General features: G+C 42.3%; 4 protein-coding genes across 5 annotated transcripts; 3 read left to right on the top strand and 1 right to left on the bottom strand.

Annotated features, from left to right (window-relative positions):
* The first annotated feature begins 407 nt into the window (after positions 1-407).
* Positions 408-9598, top strand: pak2b (p21 protein (Cdc42/Rac)-activated kinase 2b). 2 transcript variants are annotated; one of them, XM_080033131.1, is made up of 15 exons: positions 408-636; positions 1704-2092; positions 2642-2748; positions 2858-3008; positions 3355-3386; positions 3478-3591; positions 3673-3805; positions 3907-3970; positions 4177-4225; positions 4540-4652; positions 4782-4899; positions 4994-5093; positions 5195-5391; positions 8054-8191; positions 8518-9598. In XM_080033131.1, exons 2-15 carry the CDS (start codon positions 1903-1905, stop codon positions 8602-8604), a joined length of 1593 nt encoding a protein of 530 aa, XP_079889257.1. In that variant the 5' UTR covers positions 408-636; positions 1704-1902; the 3' UTR covers positions 8605-9598. The 2 variants fall into 2 exon arrangements, with proteins under 2 accessions (XP_079889257.1, XP_079889258.1); XM_080033132.1 differs by having other exon boundaries at positions 408-631.
* A 344-nt stretch (positions 9599-9942) lies between these two features.
* rpp21 (ribonuclease P subunit p21) lies at positions 9943-12011 on the top strand. The gene is made up of 5 exons (XM_080032921.1): positions 9943-10092; positions 10172-10272; positions 10912-10994; positions 11176-11295; positions 11473-12011. Exons 1-5 carry the CDS (start codon positions 10042-10044, stop codon positions 11595-11597), a joined length of 480 nt encoding a protein of 159 aa, XP_079889047.1. The 5' UTR covers positions 9943-10041; the 3' UTR covers positions 11598-12011.
* Positions 12012-12046: 35 nt separating this feature from the next.
* On the bottom strand, positions 12047-13344 carry aqp12 (aquaporin 12; the record flags this gene model as incomplete). Its single annotated transcript, XM_080032442.1, has 3 exons — positions 12047-12174; positions 12270-12386; positions 12750-13344. The coding sequence occupies 3 exons, from the start codon at positions 13342-13344 to the stop codon at positions 12047-12049; spliced, it is 840 nt and encodes a 279-aa protein (XP_079888568.1).
* Positions 13345-15368: 2024 nt separating this feature from the next.
* Positions 15369-20971, top strand: slc35d1a (solute carrier family 35 member D1a). Its single transcript, XM_080032479.1, has 12 exons — positions 15369-15513; positions 15802-15835; positions 15951-16037; positions 16143-16210; positions 16348-16419; positions 16560-16628; positions 16841-16943; positions 17681-17773; positions 18947-19014; positions 19273-19351; positions 19444-19526; positions 19731-20971. Exons 1-12 carry the CDS (start codon positions 15404-15406, stop codon positions 19834-19836), a joined length of 972 nt encoding a protein of 323 aa, XP_079888605.1. The 5' UTR covers positions 15369-15403; the 3' UTR covers positions 19837-20971.
* The last annotated feature ends 28 nt before the right edge of the window (positions 20972-20999 follow it).

Raw genomic sequence — 20999 nt, forward strand, 5'->3', positions numbered from 1 at the left:
CGAATATAAGACCCCGAATATAAAACGACCCGACTTTTTACGACCCATTCCCAAGGGAGGAGGGGGGCGGGGGGGAAACCCCCGTCAAATGTTTTTAATTACAAAAAAAAATAAAATAAAAATCAAGGGCCCCCCTATTGGCCAGGGCCCTGGACATGTGCCCACTTTGCCCATGCGGTAATCCGTCATTGTATGAGGTATGTGATACACCCTGAATACAATATTCACCTTTAGTAGAATGAATCAGCCATAAAAACAGTTAAAGGTTTAAATATGTGTTCGTGTAAACATTACGTAGCTTCAGTGAGGAGCTCACACACTAGTATGAGCACACACATGACTTCACCTCTTTCTGTCTACAGCAGGGTCTTGAACAGACCGGGGCTGGGTCGGTAGTTCCGCTTCCCCCTCCGCCATAGCGGAATTATCCAAGGGCCGAGAGCAGACAGAAGAAAAGTTGCTTTGTAAATAGTTGAAGTCCCGTTTTTATAGGCCTATGTGTAAGTTATTTGTACGCGTCGCGCGCCCCTTATAACATAGTAAATCATTTTTTTAAAGGATTTAAAGTCGTTTTCCACACCGTCGAGGGTCGTCCGGGACTCAAGTTCCACTGAAGTTTAAGGATCCTCCGGTGAGGTGAGCTCCCGTTAGCCCGCACACAGAGCAGGTCGGTACCGGAGTGTGTGCCGTTTTTGGAAACCCTCACTTGGAAACTTTAACGGAACCCGTCACACTCTGTCAGGCTGATTAGCGTTGGCGTTAGCTTTAGCTGAAAGCTCGTTCAGATTGCAAGCGTTTATTGATAGCATGTCGTGCTAACGCTAGCTCACAGCTAGCACACTTGTTGTCCAAGTAGTTAATGCTAACGCGAGCTTGCTAGCCGCCCCTTGTTACTCACTTGAAGGGCATGTTTGAATAGGCACAAACACCGTTATACGGGACAATAATGGGCTGAATGTCGACGAGCTGACATGTTTTATCCTAACAAGGGATAGTGAAGTGTCCACTTTTCGTTTCCGCACCTAGTGAATTGTTGTTGTAGCCTCAGCCGGGCTCCTCTGTCAACCTTACTGAGACACAAAGGAGAAAGTTATTTCCCTAAAAATGCTCTGAACAACATCAGAGTTATAGAGAGACCCTCCTGTGGTCACTGTTTCTTGGTCTCCAAATTATGGTTTTTTTTTGGACAATTATTCAGTAATGCGCTTATTAACTCAATTGGCTGTTCATTGGTAATTCTTAATATTTATTCTTGAATAAAGGTGAAGTGATTATGTAGAATGCTTGTTAAAATCACTTTTTGTCAAAATTGTTGAATAGCTCCTCACTTCCTTACTGTGAAAGCAGCAAAAGCCCATACTCTGTAAACTGGTATATAAACAAAGGGGGGGGGGGCAGCCACCATAGCTATCAACATACCAGTTTATAATGCCTAGGCTGTGCGTTTTAACACTGGATTTGTTTTTCAGCGCTCACACAGTATAAACAGCTAGTCTTTTGTGAGGAGATATTCACAGATTTTGACGAAGTGATTTTGACAACAAGCACTCTCCTGAATCGCGGACTCCTCCTTTAATGAGACCTCCATTTACACTAGCTTCACCCATACCACCCTCTGTTGAATGATTATTAGTGTCTTATCTGCTATTTGAAAGCTTAATACAATATGTCTTTGGTCTAATGGTTGTCTTGTTTTCTTCCAGGTACCTTTCGGGGCTTCCTTTCTGTTCTGTTGTCACTCTGCCCCCCCCCCCCCCCCCTTTAGTGCATGAGCAAGCTCGGGCCTTGTGCTGATGTGAGCTTGGCTTCGCTCCCTCTCTGTTTGCTGCCCTTTCTCCATCTCCTCTGCGCGCTGTGCCCCCTAGCCCTTGCCCTCTTGGCCCTCAACACAACCCTGTAGCCATGTGTGATAATGGAGACCCCGAGGACAAACCCCCCGCCCCTCCCGTCAGGATGAGCAGCACCATCTTCAGCACCGGCTCCGGCAAAGACTCGCTGTCAGCCAACCACAGCTCCAAACCGCTGCCCTCTGTGCCCGAAGAGAGGAAACCTCGCAACAAGATCATCTCAATCTTCTCCGGGGCTGAGAAAGGTGACACAAAGGCAGTCTGGCAGGACAAATATTTCCCCTTTTTAAAAGCTGGAGTCAGCGATTCTGGAGAATACTTGTGAATATCTCCTCACGATCCACTTCCTGTATGTACTGTGTGTGCGCTGGAACAAATAAATAAATACATTCATGTTAATACACAGCCTAGGTTCTTTAAACAGGGATGTAAACAAAGGGCGCCCACCGTAGCTAGCAACATACCCGTTTACGTGGCCTTTGGCTGTGTATTAACACAGGATTATGTTTAATACTGAAACAGCATGGACAGGTAGTAGATCGTGAATAGATAATCACTGATTTTTTTTTTTTAATCCTTTATTTTTGGATTTTTTAATTTTTTTTAAGAACACACAAACAAACAGCAAAATGAAATAAACAACTAACATGGCATACTCTACTTAACAGGTTTCTAAGGATATTTTTTTTTGACAACAAGCATTCTCCAGAATTTCTGGCTCCACCTTTTTAAAGTTATTCAATTGATCTGAGTGTCGCCATGTGCAACTTCAATAAGGTTTTGGTTCTTTTCAGGTGGAAGGAAGAAAGATAGAGACAAAGAACGTCCAGAGATCTCACCGCCATCAGACTTCGAACACACCATACACGTTGGATTTGATGCGGTCACGGGGGAGTTCACTGTGAGTTGACAACTGTTCATATTGTCTTCACACTAACCCCCCACTATTTGGACTTGTCTGTGTCCAACCAAAGCAAACGTTTACATCATGTCCTCTCTGCCAAACCCAGGGTATGCCAGAGCAATGGGCTCGACTGCTCCAGACCTCAAACATCACCAAATCGGAGCAGAAGAAGAACCCGCAGGCCGTGCTCGACGTTCTCACGTTCTACAACTCCACAGGCAACGGCCGTCAGAAGTACCTCAGCTTCTCCTCTTCTGGTGAGGCTTCCCCCAACTTAAATATTGTCATTGAGTCAGAAGAGTTACCTGCAGGGCATTATGTATATCAAGTTTTTTTAAATTCCTATTTTGTTCTTCTAGTGGAGGGCATTGGTCTTGTGAAGATTTTTAGGTTTTGCCTCTAAAGAATATAAAGAAGAGATTCCACCATGTTTTAAGGTTTAGGTTGATTATTACCCATTGAGAATTGTTCCTTTTTATCCTCAGGTCAATAAAAAAAAAACTTTTCTCATACAGAGGAATTTAATCAATAGTATGTTAAACACACATTGTGTTAATCTGTAACTTCAGGTTCTTATAACACGTCCTTTTTTTCACCTCGCAGAAAAAGACGCATTTACCCCCGGCCCTCAGTCTGTAAGTACTTTACTTTAGGTTACGGTCTGTTTTATTTGTACCATGCTTTTTCTTGTTAAAAGACTAACCGGCTTCTTTCACTCTAAATCAGCCTGGCAAAAAAGGCACCGAGTCCTCTTCTCCGAATATCAAAGACATTGATGATGACGACGACGACGAAGCTCCTCCTCCTGTTGTGGCGCCCAGACCAGAATACACAAAGAGTGTGAGTGACCGGCACGTTTCACTCAGATTCTCTATGGATAGCTGTGTGTGAGTTTGGTTATGATACTGTTGTGTCATACAGGTTTACACGCGGTCTGTCATCGATCCCATCCCTGCTCCAAGCACCTGTGTGGATGGAGACGTGGCCTCCAAGGCCGTAGACAGGCAGAAAAAGAAGGGCAAGATGACGGACGAGGAGATCATGGACAAACTGAGTAAACTATTTATAGACTATTAAGCTTACACGTCTTATTGCCACAGCAGTTTGCATTCCACCTGTTTCCTGTTACACATTTTATTGTCGTCTCGCTTACAGGAACAATCGTCAGCATTGGAGACCCCAAGAAGAAGTACACCAATTATGATAAAATTGGTCAGGGGTAAGTGCACGCCTACCAACTGCATCAAAAATGTGATAGGGTTGACCCTTTCATGTGTACTAAGTCATATAATATTGCCTCTGTTTTCCCAACATAATGTGGTCACTTCTTTATAAAGTTTTAAGGTCAGAGGCTATTTCAAAGGTTTTTTTTTTACCAAGGTACAGGGACTTAATATGTATTATTTTCTCGCCTTCCTCCCACAGGGCATCAGGAACAGTGTTCACAGCCATTGATGTTGCCACGGGACAGCAGGTAAAGATACACAAACTACGATGATGAAGTGTAACGAGAGACTATAAGAACACGAACCAAGGAGCTCATTCCATGAAAGTTAATCGTTTTTTTTTACAAAGCACCTTTTCTATAACAAATGAAGCTACTGACCCAGTGCTGTTTGTTAAGTAAGAAAGAAAAGACAATTGGCAAACTCCAGATATAAATCTATAACCCATACACTTGTGCACTCGTAATAAAGAAAGTTTGGAAAATTGGATATTAAAAATGTATACAAATGTGGTCCCTTGGGTAGCAGTCACCCTAAAGTCTTTCATGCTGCCTTCTTCCAGGTCGCCATTAAACAGATCAACCTACAAAAGCAGCCCAAGAAAGAGCTGATCATCAACGAGATTATGGTGATGAAGGAGATGAAGAACCCCAACATTGTCAACTTCGTAGACAGGTGAGACTGAAAGTAACATTGCAGCTTGACAGCATTTTTAACCTGTGGGAGTTGAACATCTCATTATATTTTATATGTGAATATATGTATGTGTGTTTGTGACACTATGAATGTGTGCCTGTACGTCAGTTTCCTGATGGGGGAGGAGCTGTTTGTGGTGATGGAGTATCTGGCTGGTGGCTCACTGACAGACGTGGTCACAGAGACCTGTATGGATGAGGCCCAGATAGCTGCTGTCTGCAGAGAGGTACACTATAAAACAACCAAGTCCTTGTCCTTTGTATGAAAGTTACAGGCCAAACAGACACGTAACATGCTTCTTTTTTTTCTCATACATGCAGTGTTTACAAGCGTTGGAGTTCCTGCACGTCAACCAGGTCATTCATAGAGACATCAAGAGTGACAATGTGTTGCTCGGGATGGACGGCTCTGTTAAGCTGAGTAAGTCGTGCTCTGATGCTATCTGGAGCAGCCTGTTAGATTGGGTCAGCGCTGTTCCTCCAATGTACCTATGTCTTATCTCTTCTCCATGTGTTCCACAGCCGACTTTGGCTTCTGCGCCCAGATCACTCCCGAGCAGAGCAAACGCAGCACCATGGTGGGCACGCCGTACTGGATGGCTCCAGAAGTGGTGACCAGGAAGGCTTACGGGCCCAAAGTGGACATCTGGTCCCTGGGTATCATGGCCATCGAGATGGTGGAAGGGGAGCCTCCCTACCTGAACGAGAACCCACTACGAGTGAGTGACAACATTCAAATCAACTTTCTGTTATCACCAGCCATGGCTAGTCGATTTTAAAGTTACCAGCCAATCAGAATATTCCACTAGCCATTTAATTTAACAGAAGATGAAGAGTAAAAGTCCACATTTATTCATCTTCTTTTCCCCTCCTAGTTTTCTTTTTTCTAACTCACTTTCAGCTGTTTATTGCTCTCGTTCTACAACACACACTAACGTTAGCATTCATGTGAAATGTAGGATTTATACTAGAAGCTGTGTTGCCACATAGATAATTTTTCCAAGCCAAACAAACACAAAACCGCCCACTTTTTTGGCTGAAAACAGCCCAATCTGACAGCACTGACTCGTCACATCATTTCTGCAGCCTATTTGATTCACCTCCCCCCCTCAATCAGCATTTGGGGGGGGGGGGTTATTTAAAGCTCTGCTCCTGGTTATTTAACTTTAGTCTTATTCACATGATGTGCTGTCAACACACTTTGACATGAAACCTGTTAAATCATCTCAGTCAGCAAGTTTGGTTTAACAGCTGCAGTCCTGAGTCAACACACAAGCAGGACACAAGTCTGTGATAGGTTTGTGTGACAGCATTCAAGGAATACGTGGGAACTAAATAGTCCACTTGTTGTCAAGAGATACAAATATTTCTGTCCAGGTGGTTTTGCTACTCTTGTTGCTTTTTGTGTTCTAGTTGTTCATCAAGGACTTAGACCAATATACACAGTGTTGCAATATATAGATCAACTTATTGTAGTTGTGAACAGTAAAGATGCAGCTGGTGCTGGAATGAATATGGCAATTTAATAAATGATTATATACAGGTCCTTCTCATATAATTAGCATATTGTGATAAAGTTGATTATTTTCCATAATGTAATGATAATAATTGAACTTTCATATATTTTAGATTAATTGCACACCAACTGATATATTTCAGGTCTTTTGTTGTTTTAATGCTGATGATTTTGGCATACAGCTCATGAAAACCCCAAATTCCTATCTCAAAAAATTAGCATATCATGAAAAGGTACTCTAAACGAGCTCTTAACCTAATCATCTGAATCAACTAATTAACTCTAAACACCTGCAAAAGATTCCTAAGGCTTTTAAAAACTCCCAGCCTGGTTCATTACTCAAAACCGCAATCATGGGTAAGACTGCCGACCTGACTGCTGTCCAGAAGGCCATCATTGACACCCTCAAGCAAGAGGGTAAGACACAGAAAGAAATTTCTGAGCGAATAGGCTGTTCCCAGAGTGCTGTATCAAGGCACCTCAGTGGGAAGTCTGTGGGAAGGAAAAAGTGTGGCAGAAAACGCTGCACAACCAGAAGAGGTGACCGGACCCTGAGGAGGATTGTGGAGAAGGGCCGATTCCAGACCTTGGGGGACCTGCGGAAGCAGTGGACTGAGTCTGGAGTAGAAACATCCAGAGCCACCGTGCACAGGCGTGTGCAGGAAATGGGCTACAGGTGCCGCATTCCCCAGGTCAAAGCCACTTTTGAACCAGAAATAGCGGCAGAAGCGCCTGACCTGGGCTACAGAGAAGCAGCACTGGACTGTTGCTCAGTGGTCCAAAGTACTTTTTTCGGATGAAAGCAAATTTTTCATGTCATTCGGAAATCAAGGTGCCAGAGTCTGGAGGAAGACTGGGGAGAAGGAAATGCCAAAATGCCTGAAGTCAGAGGTGTTGGTCCACTGTGTTTTATCAAAGGCAGGGTCAATGCAGCTAGCTATCAGGAGATTTTGGAGCACTTCATGCTTCCATCTGCTGAAAAGCTTTATGGAGATGAAGATTTCATTTTTCAACAAGACCTGGCACCTGCTCACAGTGCCAAAACCACTGGTAAATGGTTTACTGACCATGGTATTACTGTGCTCAATTGGCCTGCCAACTCTCCTGACCTGAACCCCATAGAGAATCTGTGGGATATTGTGAAGAGGAAGTTGAGAGACACCAGACCCAACACTGTGGATGAGCTTAAGGCCGCTATTGAAGCATCCTGGGCCTCCATAACACCTCAGCAGTGCCACAGGCTGATTGCCTCCATGCCACGCCGCATTGAAGCAGTCATTTCTGCGAAAGGATTCCCGACCAAGTATTGAGTGCATAACTGAACATAATTATTTGAAGGTTGACTTTTTTGTATTAAAAACACTTTTCTTTTATTGGTCGGATGAAATATGCTAATTTTTGAGATAGGGATTTTTGGTTTTTCTTTACTTTTTTGCCAAAATCATCAATATTAAAACAATAAAAAGGCATGAACTACTTCAGTTGTGTGTAATGAATCTAAAATATATGAAAGTCTAATGTTTATCAGTACATTACAGAAAATATTGAACTTTATCACAATATGCTAATTATATGAGAAGGACCTGTATTCATGTATGGCATGTGGCCTCATTTCAAACGCACTACTCTTGATTTTTTTTCCCCTTCTCTTGAAATCTGGATAAGACGAGCAAAGGGTCAACAACAGTGGTCTGGTTTAACTCAGCTGTGGTTAATCGCTGTAGAATAGGAAAAAACTGTACAGGGAATCTCATGTCAAATGTTTTCACTTGAGTTGTTTGAATTGATTCCCATGAGTGAGTTGCTGTATGTCCTCAAAAAAGATTTCACAGTTCCTTGTGTTCCTTTTTGTCGCGTCTCCTCAGGCGTTATACCTGATCGCCACAAACGGCACACCTGAGCTCCAGAACCCCGAGAAGCTGTCTCCAGTCTTCAGGGATTTCCTCAACCGTTGTCTGGAAATGGATGTAGAGAAGAGAGGCGGAGGCAAAGAGCTGCTGCAGGTAAAAACTGTTATTTTTTCAAATTCTTATTGTTTTAAAAGGAGGAATCCATGATTCTGGAGAATGCTTGCTGTTAAAATCACTTTGTCAAAATCAGTCGGGGTCCCTTTTTTTATCTACCCTTTTACATCCCAGTTTACTGTATTACCCGTTTTCTTTTTTCAGTTCTCACAGTGCAGACAGGTAGCGGGCGCGTGGAGATATTCACTGTTTTCGACAAATAGTGATTTTGAAACCCAGCATTCTCCAGAATAGCTGATTCTTCCTTTTTAAATAAATGTGCAGTTGACTCACTGGTTTCCCTTCTGTCTCTTCTCTTTGTGCAGCATCCGTTCCTGAAGCTGGCCAAGCCACTCTCCAGCCTCACTCCTCTCATCCTGGCAGCCAAGGAGGCCATGAAGGGCAACCGTTAGCTGATGGAAACCAGCTCCCCCTGCCATCCCATGCTGTGCACAAGATATGTGCCAACCGTTTAGATTTTCGTGCCAGACAATAGGCTGAGAGTGACTCGCCACTCTCCATTGCACCAGCCTTATAAAGCCCTGACAAACCTCACTGTGAAGAAGACCAAAAAAAACATAGAGCACAACTCCACCGCTGTCCACATGAACTCTACTCTCGCTCGGACGTCAGAAGACAAGTCAAACTAAAGTGCTTAGTAGTCAGGCGTAGTTATTTTGTACATCTCCTGGTGACAAAGTTAGGGCTAGGCTTGTATTTAACTTGGAAATGAAGAAGACGCCTAGTTCGATTTAGTTTTTTTTTTTAATCAACTTGCCTTAAACAAATGCAAATGGTTGCCTAATGTATTGTTGATTGTTGTCGATGTTTCTCTTCCCGTGATTTTTACTACCTTTTTGTAATTGACCTTTTCAGCTTATCAGTGTCTTAGATATTTTGATACTTGAATTTCATATTTGTCCCCCCTCCTCCTTCTATAGTTGGTCTCATTCAATGAACACTCTCTTGCTATTTCCACATTGACTCGTGTTTTTATGGACGTTTTTTTTTTTCTCTCGCCGGTTTTATAGGAAAACATTTCAGTACATTCGTCAGCGTGAACTTGTGCTGTGACCGTGTCGCTCTGACAGACCTACTGTACCAGTTCTTCCCCTGTATCATGAGTCTCCTGATACCGGAGGGTGCACCTTACAGGCTAATTAAGATGTTAGATTGACAGGGTTTATACTTTCTCCTTTATTGTTGTTATTAAAAATAAGTATTGTATGTTGAACTCTGTCCTTTTGTGTTCTTCCAGACTAAACCGATGTGCTTCTTTTCCCATGTGTATATTGTGTACTTAATGATTTAGTTTGAAGAAAAAGTGGCCATATCGTTATGGTTAGCTATTGGAGGCTGATGAAGACAATTTTTTGACTGTTTCTTTGTCTCTTCTGGATGACTAACAACCTGCACACTCAAATAAATGCAACTGTATGTAATTTGGGTGTGAAAGTGATTGGGGTGCAGCAATGTCACCTTATATTAATGGGAAACCATCAAGAGACTAATTTAACTGGTGCAATTTAGTATTGATAATCTATCTCATTCATATTTTATATTTAAGGTGGAACCTATGAAGATCTAATGTATTATCGTGGTTCGGCGTGTAGGCGTTATGGCTTGGAGCCTTATTAGGGGGAGGGAACTTTATTTTGAAATGGTGTGTTTCCAATAATATTCAGTCAGTTTGAGCACTTTTATTGTGGAATTTGTGCCCGGAGGTGAAATCAGCTTAGTCCGCTGTGAAAGGAAGTGTCGGTAACATTCGCACACAGCTCTTATAATCGGTTCATGGGACAGACTCCTGATCTGACAGTATTACATTATCTGACTTGCATGTGTCTGTGATGGAGCACCACGCAAAAGAAGCGCACCTAAGACTGAACTATCTTTACCAGGTAGGAAATAAATGACGAGCTCGCAGCGTGTTTTAGTCACGTGGCTAACAGGCTAACGCTAGCTGTCTCTGTTCTACAGGCGGCTCACTGTGTTTTGGCTCAAAATCCGGAGAATGTGGAGCTGGCTCGTTTCTACTGCCACACACAGAAGACCATCGCAAGACGTTTAGTTATTCGACAGTAGGTTAACGCTCAATATCCACTTTGGTTGTTTGGTCTGGTATTTATTTGTTTTATTTTGAAGGCATAATCACAGGAAGTCAGAGTTCGTCACTTGTGTATCTGTTTTTGTATTGTTTATTTTTCATTGTTACAAGCATTATCCAGCTAAACAAAGCTCTTTGGTCGTAATTATTTTTTAATGGCCCAAACCCATGATGTTTTTAAATTACTGTGGTTAGCTGACATGTCCCTTCATTGCCATGAAAACACACACACACACACCTACACACCTTAGAACAGTTTGACTCCCAGTCCCATATACACTTTAGGCTACTGCTGCCCCAAATACAAACAACTGGAGCACCAAATGTGGATTCAACCACTGCTGAAAATAGTCCTTGACGAAAGCTAGTGCATTTCCTCCTGTTTATTTGATAAAACTACATTGACTAGCTGTCGTAAAAAATGACAGCCTTTTGAAGACTGGAACCATATATTTATGTGTGACCATGTTTCTTAATACGATAGGTTCCATGTTTAGTTGGAAGCTATGGGCTCAGGGTAGGAAGGTATTGAGACTCTCACAAAAAAGGAATAATGTACAGTAACGGCATAAACAGAATTTTCTAAATTATGAATTCATTCATTTTATTGCAGAGACCCGTCAGTGAAGAGAACACTATGCAAGAACTGCTGCTCATTGCTCATTCCTGGTGTAACTGCTACAACAAGACAAAGAAGTAAGTCTGTGTATTACTTACATTGACAGTCCAGTTCCCTCAGATGGTATCTCTCAGTGCGCCCTGAAAGATGTTCTGGTGTTTTCTTTAAGCAATAACTTCATGTGTTTTATCTCAATTTCTTTAAATGTGCAAAAAAAAAAACACAAACACAGTCCCTTTCTTGACTTTGTCTCATCAGGACAAAACGGCAAGACTCGCTTTACTGTGGTGAAGTGCCTGAGCTGTGGGAAGAGCCGAAAGTTTCTGAATAATCCAGATCATACGTTATGGGTAGACCGTCCCGAGGCTCAAATGACAGGTAACCTCAAGTTCACGCGTTAAACCATTCTCACAAAGGAAGGTTTCCATGACCAGATTGTGTGTGTGTACTTTTTAATCAGTTTTAAGAGATAAGATGCTCTGAAGCAATAATGACTAACACTTTTCCCTGGTCCTTTTTTTTTTAATTTTTTTTTGTACTGTTTCTTCCCCACAGATCCAGGCCCTTATCGAAAGAAAAAAAACAAGCAAAACCCCAAAGCGCGTCCTGAGTCAGTACCTGCAGCCGAGAGCACAGCCAACCCCAAGCCACAGCCCCCCTCCGCTGACAGTCAAATGTAATGTTTGTTTAGAATATGTGTAGCTTCATGGTGTTTCATATATCCACAATCTGAGGCTAGAGTTTTCTATTATTTAAGTGCCAAGTTTTCACTTATGTGTTTTTTTCATTTTATTGATTAGTCGATGTTTGACCTCTGTGAGATCAATTTCAGAATCTTTTTGTTTATGGCAGTGTCATTTCGGATGCTACCAGCATATGGTGTCATGCACAGGGTGAAATTAAGTGTGAAAAAGGGTCTAAAAGCAGTGACTTAATTGAAAGCATACCACAAGGATGAAAAAGAAAAAAACTAATTTATTTAGTAGGTGTTTTTATCCTTAATATTTTACATTCTCTGTACAGGCATTTAACTGTTACTTTAGCAAAATATATCTTGACCATTAACAGTTTGTTGTCAGACATTTTTTCTGAAAAGGTTGATTTAAAAATAAACATCCTGTTGGTTTTTTCACTTTTTCTTCTTGTCTCCTATTTCCCCCTTTGGAACTCTGAAACGTGTCTTCTGACCATAGAACAGGTTCCTGGCAAAGATCCTTGGAATGTTTCCCATGTAGAAGAGAATAGCCAGAGTCATGCCTAGAAAAGAGACATTAACAGTAAACGGTGTGTTCACTATGACAGAACAGATAGGTAGAGCACATATACTGTAACTTTGTATTCATGTCCTGTACCTGTGAAAGGGCCCAGCCAGTAGACTACTGCATACTCAATGAGGGTGAACCCTGAACAGTGGAATGTGAGGCCATAGGCCAAAGATGGATTTATGTACGCTGAGGTGTAGCCTCTGGCTGCAGAAAAGAATGGAGAAGTTAGGTTTGTTAGCCACTTATTCATTACAAGACTGATGCCAAGGCGGTGTCCAAGAAACTCAACAAAAAAGTATTTCAAAGTAATAATTTCTGAGCATAAACTTGATGCTAAACATCAAAATACCATCAATGAAAATGTCACAAGCAAACTAAAATAATACAACATCATAAAGCTTGACGTCTGCAGTGTGTGGATGCATTTGTTTCAATACAAAGGTTTTAAAATTGTATTCAAGAAAAGTATAAAACATGTAGAAATCCAAGGTTTCTGTGTAAAAGTGGATTTCAACCCTTATTCCTGCAATGATGATAAAGAAGAGGCCAGGTTCACCTCAAACATACCTGTTGTGGACAGGAAAGTGAGGAGGACAGCGATCAGGGGCACACGGATCAGAGCGTGTCTGTTTCGGAGGTTGAGATGGACCAGGTGAAAGACGAGTGCGCACACACCCTCTGTGAAGAACCCTTGCTGCAAAGACACCATCAGAGATGTGCTGCACTCTCTGGCCATCAGGTTTTTGATCATGTGCATGTCTGAGAGCTCCAGATTCCAGTAGTATGTAGCTACAAGAAGGGCAAGGTGGGCCCCCAGGAACTGGGCTGCAACAGCAAGCAGAGTGGGCAGGGTGGTGGCCTCCAGCTGCAAGAACTTCAGCGCGACTTGGTTGGGATTCCCTGAGGCGGCGCCACAGATCACACCGTTGGTTAGCAGCACTGCAAACAGCATGGTGAGAGTCACGTCAGGACCTAAGCCCCCGGCCCACTCACCCACCTCCACTATGGTCTGCACCTCCAACCAACATGCCACCAGCATGAAGGAGGATGAAAACTCTGAGACGAAGCTGAACCGTGGCCATTTCTTAAGGAGCAATCGAACTAAGGCTGCAGAAACCACAACTGACACAAAGTATCCAAGGGATGCGTTGAGTGCAGACATGGCTCAGATGATCAGGTCAGGTGTCCCTTCGCTGCTGGTACTTTCCAAAAAGAAATGAATGAGGGTTTGGGTCAGCAGATCTGCTCTCTGTTTGGCAACGTGGCGTATGCAGGAACACATTTCTTATCAGAGACACGTCAGGTTTTGTATCCCACAGAACACCTGCCAAAATACACATGGGGACTGTGCGAGGTCAGGTCAGGAAGCTGGCCTTCATTCAGGGGTCGTTGTATATTTAGATCCATCTCGCTGTAGGACATCAACTGTGCCTGTTCAATTCTTTTGGAATAGGTGAAAAGTAAAAAAAAAAAATGCAAATGAAAACACTAGATCCAAAAGTTTGGGAAAGGGTAGTCCGGTTTGATGATTCATTCTTAATGCTGGTTGAACACCAGTGGTGTTTGTAATTAAAAAAAAAAAAAGTTGCCAGCAGTGGTTTACATGTGACTTTTATGTAAGGCAATATATTCAGAGATGAATTCTGTCAACCCTCCATGTGACATGTATTGAGTGGAGACACAAGTAAATGACAATTACATAACTTTGCTTTACAGTTGGAACTTTAATGAACACAATGTGAGGCTATAGGTTAAAAGATATAGAGCTGTTTATGAAGCATAGTGAATGTGTTTCTGCAAGCAGGTTCCAACTAAGACACGGACATTTTGTCCAAAATAAACCATTTTCTCAGATTAATTTTTCTTGGTATTTCTATGTTATTCTTGGTTGTGTCTTCTATGAAGTTTACCACCATTTAAACTATTGCTGTGCCATATAACATTGCATTTTGTTTGTTTATTTCAGAGCCATTGCTTCTCTACTGCACACTGGGCTGCTCCTGCACTCTTTTTAAATTGGGATTATCGTTCTGTATTATAAAACATGGTTAAGACTAATACTTTAATTGGTAGTGTGATGCCACCACTGAGCTTGTGCTCTGCCTCCATCTGGTGGTTGAATAGTAAACGTGACAAACCCAATTTTGTTACTTGTTGGACAATCTGGATAAAGGTGGAGCTTCACGAACACATGATGGTATCTTTACAACCCTGTTCTAATATAACAGTTGTATTATTTTTCTGATATAAAGTGTGGACACGTTTACCGCGGGAAGTCAGGGTCCTAACAACTGTCTTAGATATTCCAATGGAATATATGAGCCATGTCATACTACTTTATTATTTCCTCCATCATGCCTAGAGGTAAATATTGCACTTTTGACTGCACTACAATTGTCTGACAGCTAGTTATTAGTTACTTTGCCGATTATTACAATAGGCCTACTCATCCAAGCGAAAACCACATAGGCCTATCTCCTGATGCTTGTAATAAACTGAGAATAAAGTGAGAAAATTATCCTCCATTATTAAAAACCCATTTGGAAGAGCCAGACAATCCATCGTCACAATGCTGAAACAGGATTAATCCAAAAAGGTTCATTTAGTCTGACATGATAATTTAACTTGAATGTTTTTAGGCCTACAGATTATTATTAACTAGGCCTACCATGAGATGTTTCGACTGCTAAACTTTCTTGTCTTCCTTTAAAGACAGACTCATAAACATAGCCCTGCTTCCGCTTCTATTGCCTCAACGCATCTTTTCCAGTTCCACCTCATTTAGCCAAATATCAAAGATTCTGATCAGTGAAAATTGAATTAGGCCAATTTCAGGGACAGGTCTCGTGCATAGCGATAGGTCTCGTGCTGTAGGGCTAAACGGCACTCTATCATGTGTGGCATCCATGTCCCCTTGTGTGAGTGGTGCGCGCGCGTCTGAATTAAGGGACTTTTTTTCAAACTGATTTGGAACGGTTTCTACAATATCCCCGATAAACCTATCCTACTTTTTACTTTTTATAGTAGGCAAATTCTCCATAAAATTAGTGAATGCTATTTAAAGTCCCTGGAAGTGGCATAAGTCAACGTGTGTGCGTGCGTGCGTGCGTGCGTGTGTTTGTGTGTGCGTGCGTGTGTTTGTGTGTGTCACACACACAGTGCAGTGATGGCAGCAGCAGAGGAAGAGAAGACTCTCAGTAGGGACTGAGGACTCGTCAGGGATGGCGGACAAACCGCCGACGGTCTTTGTGAGGCTGTTCGCCGCCGGATTTTACGGCGTGAGCTCGTTTTTCATCGTCGTGGTGAACAAAAGTGTCCTCACTAACTACAGGTAACGGCTCCCCGGTAACGTCCGTAGCTAATTCAACGTAGACTGCGAAGCTAACGCGTTAGCTTTTAAGCTAAGAGCTGGAAGTTGCTCATGCTTCAGACGGTGCAGCCCGTTAGCTAACGGCAACTTTTTTCTGCTAGCGACGTGCTTACAGACTGAAAGTAGGAGAGCTTCACGTACAGCAGCATGTTTGGAAATATGTGTTAAACCAGTGTTGGGGAAAGGTTTGCCACACCGTGAGATCACAAAGCTAGAATGTATCTAACGGAATCCACTTTATTGTTCCAGGTTCCCCTCCTCAATATGCGTGGGCATTGGACAGGTAAGTGTAATAATTTACATATTTTTTAATAACACACGCGCTTCACCTGAGAGATATAGAGCAAATAAATGGTTCATTCTTCAAGTGTGTGTTGACTGCGTTTGTGTGTGTGCAGATGTTGGCCACAGTGGTTGTGCTGTGGGTGGGAAGGGCTGGGAAGGTGATCAGCTTCCCGGAGTATGATGAGAGCATACCTCGCAAGGTGAGAGCACCTTTTTACATTTCTTTAAACAAAACAAAAAAATCAGTTTATGTGTTAGTGTGATGATGACCACTGATGTTTCCTTTTTAATTTATTTATTTACAGACGTTTCCTCTGCCTCTGCTGTATGTGGGGAATCAAATCACTGGGCTTTTTGGAACCAAAAGGCTGAAGTATGTCCTACTTATCCTCAGAATGATCTAGTCTGAGTAATGAATAGAAGAAAGTTGATTTGGTGCCATCATTCATGGGGAGTCCACTGGGCACAGTTGAGTAAATAAAATCTGTTTGTCCTTTTTTTCCCCACCAGCCTGCCCATGTTTACAGTCCTCAGGAGGTTCTCCATCTTGTTCACAATGATGGCTGAGGTGCTTCTGCTCAAGTAAGCTATAACCTACTTTCCTATGACACTGAGCTGTTCTTTTTTTGCTCTTGTTTTGGTGGCTGGCTGGCTTTTATATTCCGTCTCAAAGCAGCCCGGATTGGATTTCATTGCTCTACTGTCTCTGACCTTTTTGGCAGGAAGAAATTCTCCAGGCCAGTCCAGCTCACAGTATTTACAATGATCCTCGGGGCGTTCATAGCCGCAAGGTAAGTTTTCTACTAGTACATCCAGGTGTCCTGCCTGCTCACACAACCCAAATTACCCTTTAACTACAAACGGTTGTCCCGTCCTGATATATGTCCTCACTTGAGTTATACTGTCTCCAGAGGTCATAAGACACATGTTGTGTACGTGTAGTTAAAAGAGCCCCCTGCCTTAAAGCGAGGCTAAATGGTTCTTTCTCATCTCTTGCCCGTAGCGCTGACTTGTCCTTTGACATGGAGGGCTACGTGTTCATCCTGATGAACGACGTGCTGACTGCAGCCAACGGAGCCTATGTGAAACAAAAATTAGATGCTAAGGTATGTGGCAGCAGCAGCGCCGGGGCCCGATGAATAGTAACCATTGTTGGCCCCCGGAGCTGTTTTTGGCCTTGGTGAATTCAGAGACGCCAAAGTGTCCTTCGGCGTCTGGCTGAACATAAAAACATTACGAGTTGGCTTTGATTTTGATTATCGCTGTTATATGTGAATATGTGTTCATTAGATAAAGAATCACTATGCAGCTTTACTGTTTATTTTGGTTGACTTTAAAGGGACTAAAACGAGCTACCTCACTGTCAGAGGTAGCTCGTTTTAGTCGTCTTCTGTCACATGAGCTGCAGACTGCTAGGCTCTCACGTTACAGCAGAGGCAGAACTGGGTCCAGATTTAGTCTGTGATGTCTGCAGTGTGTGCGTGTGTGTGTGTGTGTGTGTGTGTGTGTGTGTTTGTTCCAGATTTAGTCTGTGATGTCTGCAGTGTGTGTGTGTGTGTGTGTTTGTTCCAGATTTAGTCTATGATGTCGGAGATGTGTGTGTGTGGGTGGGGGGGGGGGGGGGGGGGGGCGGTTGATGTGTGGGAGTATTGTGCAAAGGATGGAGAATCTCATAAATGCAAACTAGAAAAATTCTAGGTAGTGCAGTGGTCTGGGTATGTATGACATCTGTATGCTAGTTAGTGAGGCATGCATTGAAAGCCATGTGAATAACCCTCTCTGTTCTGGCTGTGCTTGTTTTTCATGTTCCCGTCGCTCGCTGCCCGTCTGTTTCCACGCACAGGAATTGGGAAAATATGGATTGTTGTATTATAACGCGTTATTTATGATCCTACCCACCATGCTGTTGGCTCACCTGACTGGAGATATACAGAAGGTGAGCAGTTCCATATCCCTTCTATGTAAAGCTCAATTTCCTTCAGCCTTCTGTCAAAACATTCCAAATGTATTCGTGGATGATTTGTTTTCATTAGATATGTAAAAGTTTGAACAGTGGCTATCACGTCAAGTTTCGTGGTGTTGTTATCGGCTTGTTTAATCTCAAATTGAAGTGAGTGCACATACGCGTGTGTGCTGTGTTTGTTGGTGAGTGTTGGCAGAGACCGTCTGCTTTGCCCAGCTGGGGCCCAGCAGCCAGAAAAGGCACAAAGCTGCTATTATGCACCTCGTAGAGTTATTACAGCAACTCCTACAAACTCCATTTACTGAATAACCTCAGTAGTGATACACATTACTACACTACACTACTACTGTAAAAGCTATTTGAAGCTTCGATTTGAGTACTTTGATTGGGCCATGTACGTTTTAGTGCAGTTAATCTTTATTTCCTTACTTAAAATAAATGCCAGGCCGCTGATTGCTAGTTATATTTCCCAGGAACTAACACAACTATTTACGGCTGGCAGAACGGAAAAGCATGTGTTTTCCGAATGGTGCTAAATCAAAGTTTCATCTGCTTCACCGCCGTCAGTATATCATCAATAATCTCACATTGTCACATGTAAATGCATTACCTCAGCGTGGTGCTTCCTGCGGTCTCTCTTTCTTTCTCTCTCTCTCTCTCCCTTCTACTCGCTTCCTAAACAAATACACCCTCCAACGGCATGCACGTAGGCGCTGGTGTAGAAAAATCACTACTGCTTTTGTCCAAAGGTGCCACTAAAATCAACAAAAACTTCCTTAAAAAAAGTTCCTTATAGCAACTTTAACTTTTTACCACTTTTTACCACTTTTATTTTAATTTTTTTTAAGGTTATTTTTTGGCATTTTCAAGCTTTATTTGATAGTACAGAGTTCAAATGGGGAGACAGAGAGAGAGGGGGGATGACCTGCTGTAAAGGTCCACGGGACGATTTTGAACCTGCGACCAAGGCCGGAGCCAATATAATACGCGCTCTATCCACTACGCCACCCGTGCGCCTTTTTTGAACTAAAATAACTCTTAGACATAATTCCACCTGCTTTCACGGACATTCCTTTCATGTGTATTTGCGTGAATTTTGAAGCCCTATGTTTTATGTCGTTTCTCACGCTGTGCCTCTGTTGTCAGGCGCTGGACTATGATGGTTGGTCTGATGCCATTTTCCTCACCCAGTTCTCCCTCTCCTGCATCATGGGGTAAGAATACAGACCGAAGCTTATATGTGATGTGTGTGCATGTGCAAGCAGGCAAGATTGTGTTTGTTTTGTTTGTGTGTGTGTGTGTGTGTGCCAGAAGTGAACACCTGGATTACACCAAATGTCTATGGCCGTGCCTTTTTAATATCAGCTTGAAGCTCACCATGATCCTTTGTTGCATTAACATCGTGAACTCTGACTTTGTGCTTCAACAAGTGTTGAGTAATGTCTAATATGATAACATTGGCTGTTTGGCAGGTTTGTTCTGATGTATTCCACCGTGCTCTGTACACAATACAACTCTGCGTTAACAACTACGATCGTGGGCTGCATCAAGGTAAGCTGCTGATTTGTGTGGTCTAAGTTTCATATTTAAAAAAAAATCGAAAAAGCCCAGACTGACTTATGAATATTCTGTCCATTATGCAGAATGTCCTGGTGACATACATTGGGATGGTCTTCAGTGGGGACTACATTTTCTCCTGGACGAACTTCGTAGGTTTGAATATCAGGTATGACATGACATGGTTTATTTTCTAATGTATTCTCAAAGGTCTAGACGTCTTTTCACAAATCCTCCTATACTCAAGGTTACTTATTTAAATCATGACAGAGAAAGAAGTTGAGGCATGCTAGTTGTAACTCGCACTCTTAGTCACAGGGCAGTGTTTGCTTGCCCTTTAACATAATGATACCTGTGTGTTTGCACTTTGCAGTATTGCGGGCAGCCTGGTGTACTCCTACATCACTCTCACGGAGGAGCAGTCCAACAAAGCAAGTGAAAACACCAAGCTGGACATCAAGGGCAAGGTGGTCGTATGACACAGACACTGGATTTTATTATTTTAATGCTGTCGAACAGGAAAAAAGTCTATTTTAGTACGACTATTATTTATGGAGTCTTTTAGCAGCAGCAGTGACGAAGCATGGATGGAAAATGTGGGTCGCCACGCCGTCACTCCGACTCTCTTGCTGCCGCCATGGTTACGAACCCTCCAGAGGGATTGTGGGTTGATTTTTTTAAGATGGTGTTTCCTTTTTAAATATTTGTATTTTGATACTGTACACGGTGGAGCATTGGGAAGAAGGGAAACATGGAACCAGTAATATTTATGTGTCAACATTTCCTGACATTTAGACAAACAGAATTCTGGTTGAATTTTGGGATGATGTAATGTTTCCTCTCACAGGCGTGAGTTTAAAGCATCGCTGTGAACGGTCGAATCATGGGGTTATTAGGTAATGGTTATTTTAAAGGCACAATCCTTAATTCCTTATTGCCTTTGCTGTTAACACCGAATGTTACTTAAAATGCCTTGTAAGCACAGTGACACACAGTCATTACCTGTTGTGCATACACTGTTTAAAGCTTGTTACAGAGGAACAGCGATCTGACCTCATCCTTCAGTTCAAACGACCAAAGTGGACGCTTGGTTCACCATCAAGGATTGTGGCTTTAAATGATGTTGCTGCCTCCTTCTGGGAGGTGATTTAAGATTATTAGTTTACATTTTGCTCGCTCAGTATTACAGAATGGTCAGTTGCTGTAAGTGTTTCTCTCTATGCAGAATTAACAAACTGGACTTCCAGTTTGTTAATTGTAAAAAGAGATCCGTTAGTTTTGTTTTTCTTGACACAATGTTCTCGCACTTTTACCCGAGGTGGCCCCCGCCGGGTGAAGGGAGCCACCTCACTTCCTGTTGGTCATTGTTCACATTGAGATTATTGTTGTACTTTTTTGTAAGTATAAGAGAAACAAGGGTTTTCTAAACTTTTAATAGTCAGGTACAAGTTTGCCTTTTTTTTCTTAAATTTTTATCTACATCATTTTATATTTATTACTTTTTTTAGATTAATATTCACTTTGTAGGTGGAGTGGCTTGTGGACTGTTGATGCCGATTGCTCATCGCAAACACAGTAACCATGGATTTGTAGCAATTATGTATTTTTACATTAAAAAATAAACGTGTTAACACGATGTGTT

The sequence above is a fragment of the Ammodytes marinus genome (genome assembly GCF_949987685.1).
Source record: "Ammodytes marinus genome assembly, chromosome: 8".
NCBI lineage: Eukaryota > Metazoa > Chordata > Actinopteri > Uranoscopiformes > Ammodytidae > Ammodytes > Ammodytes marinus.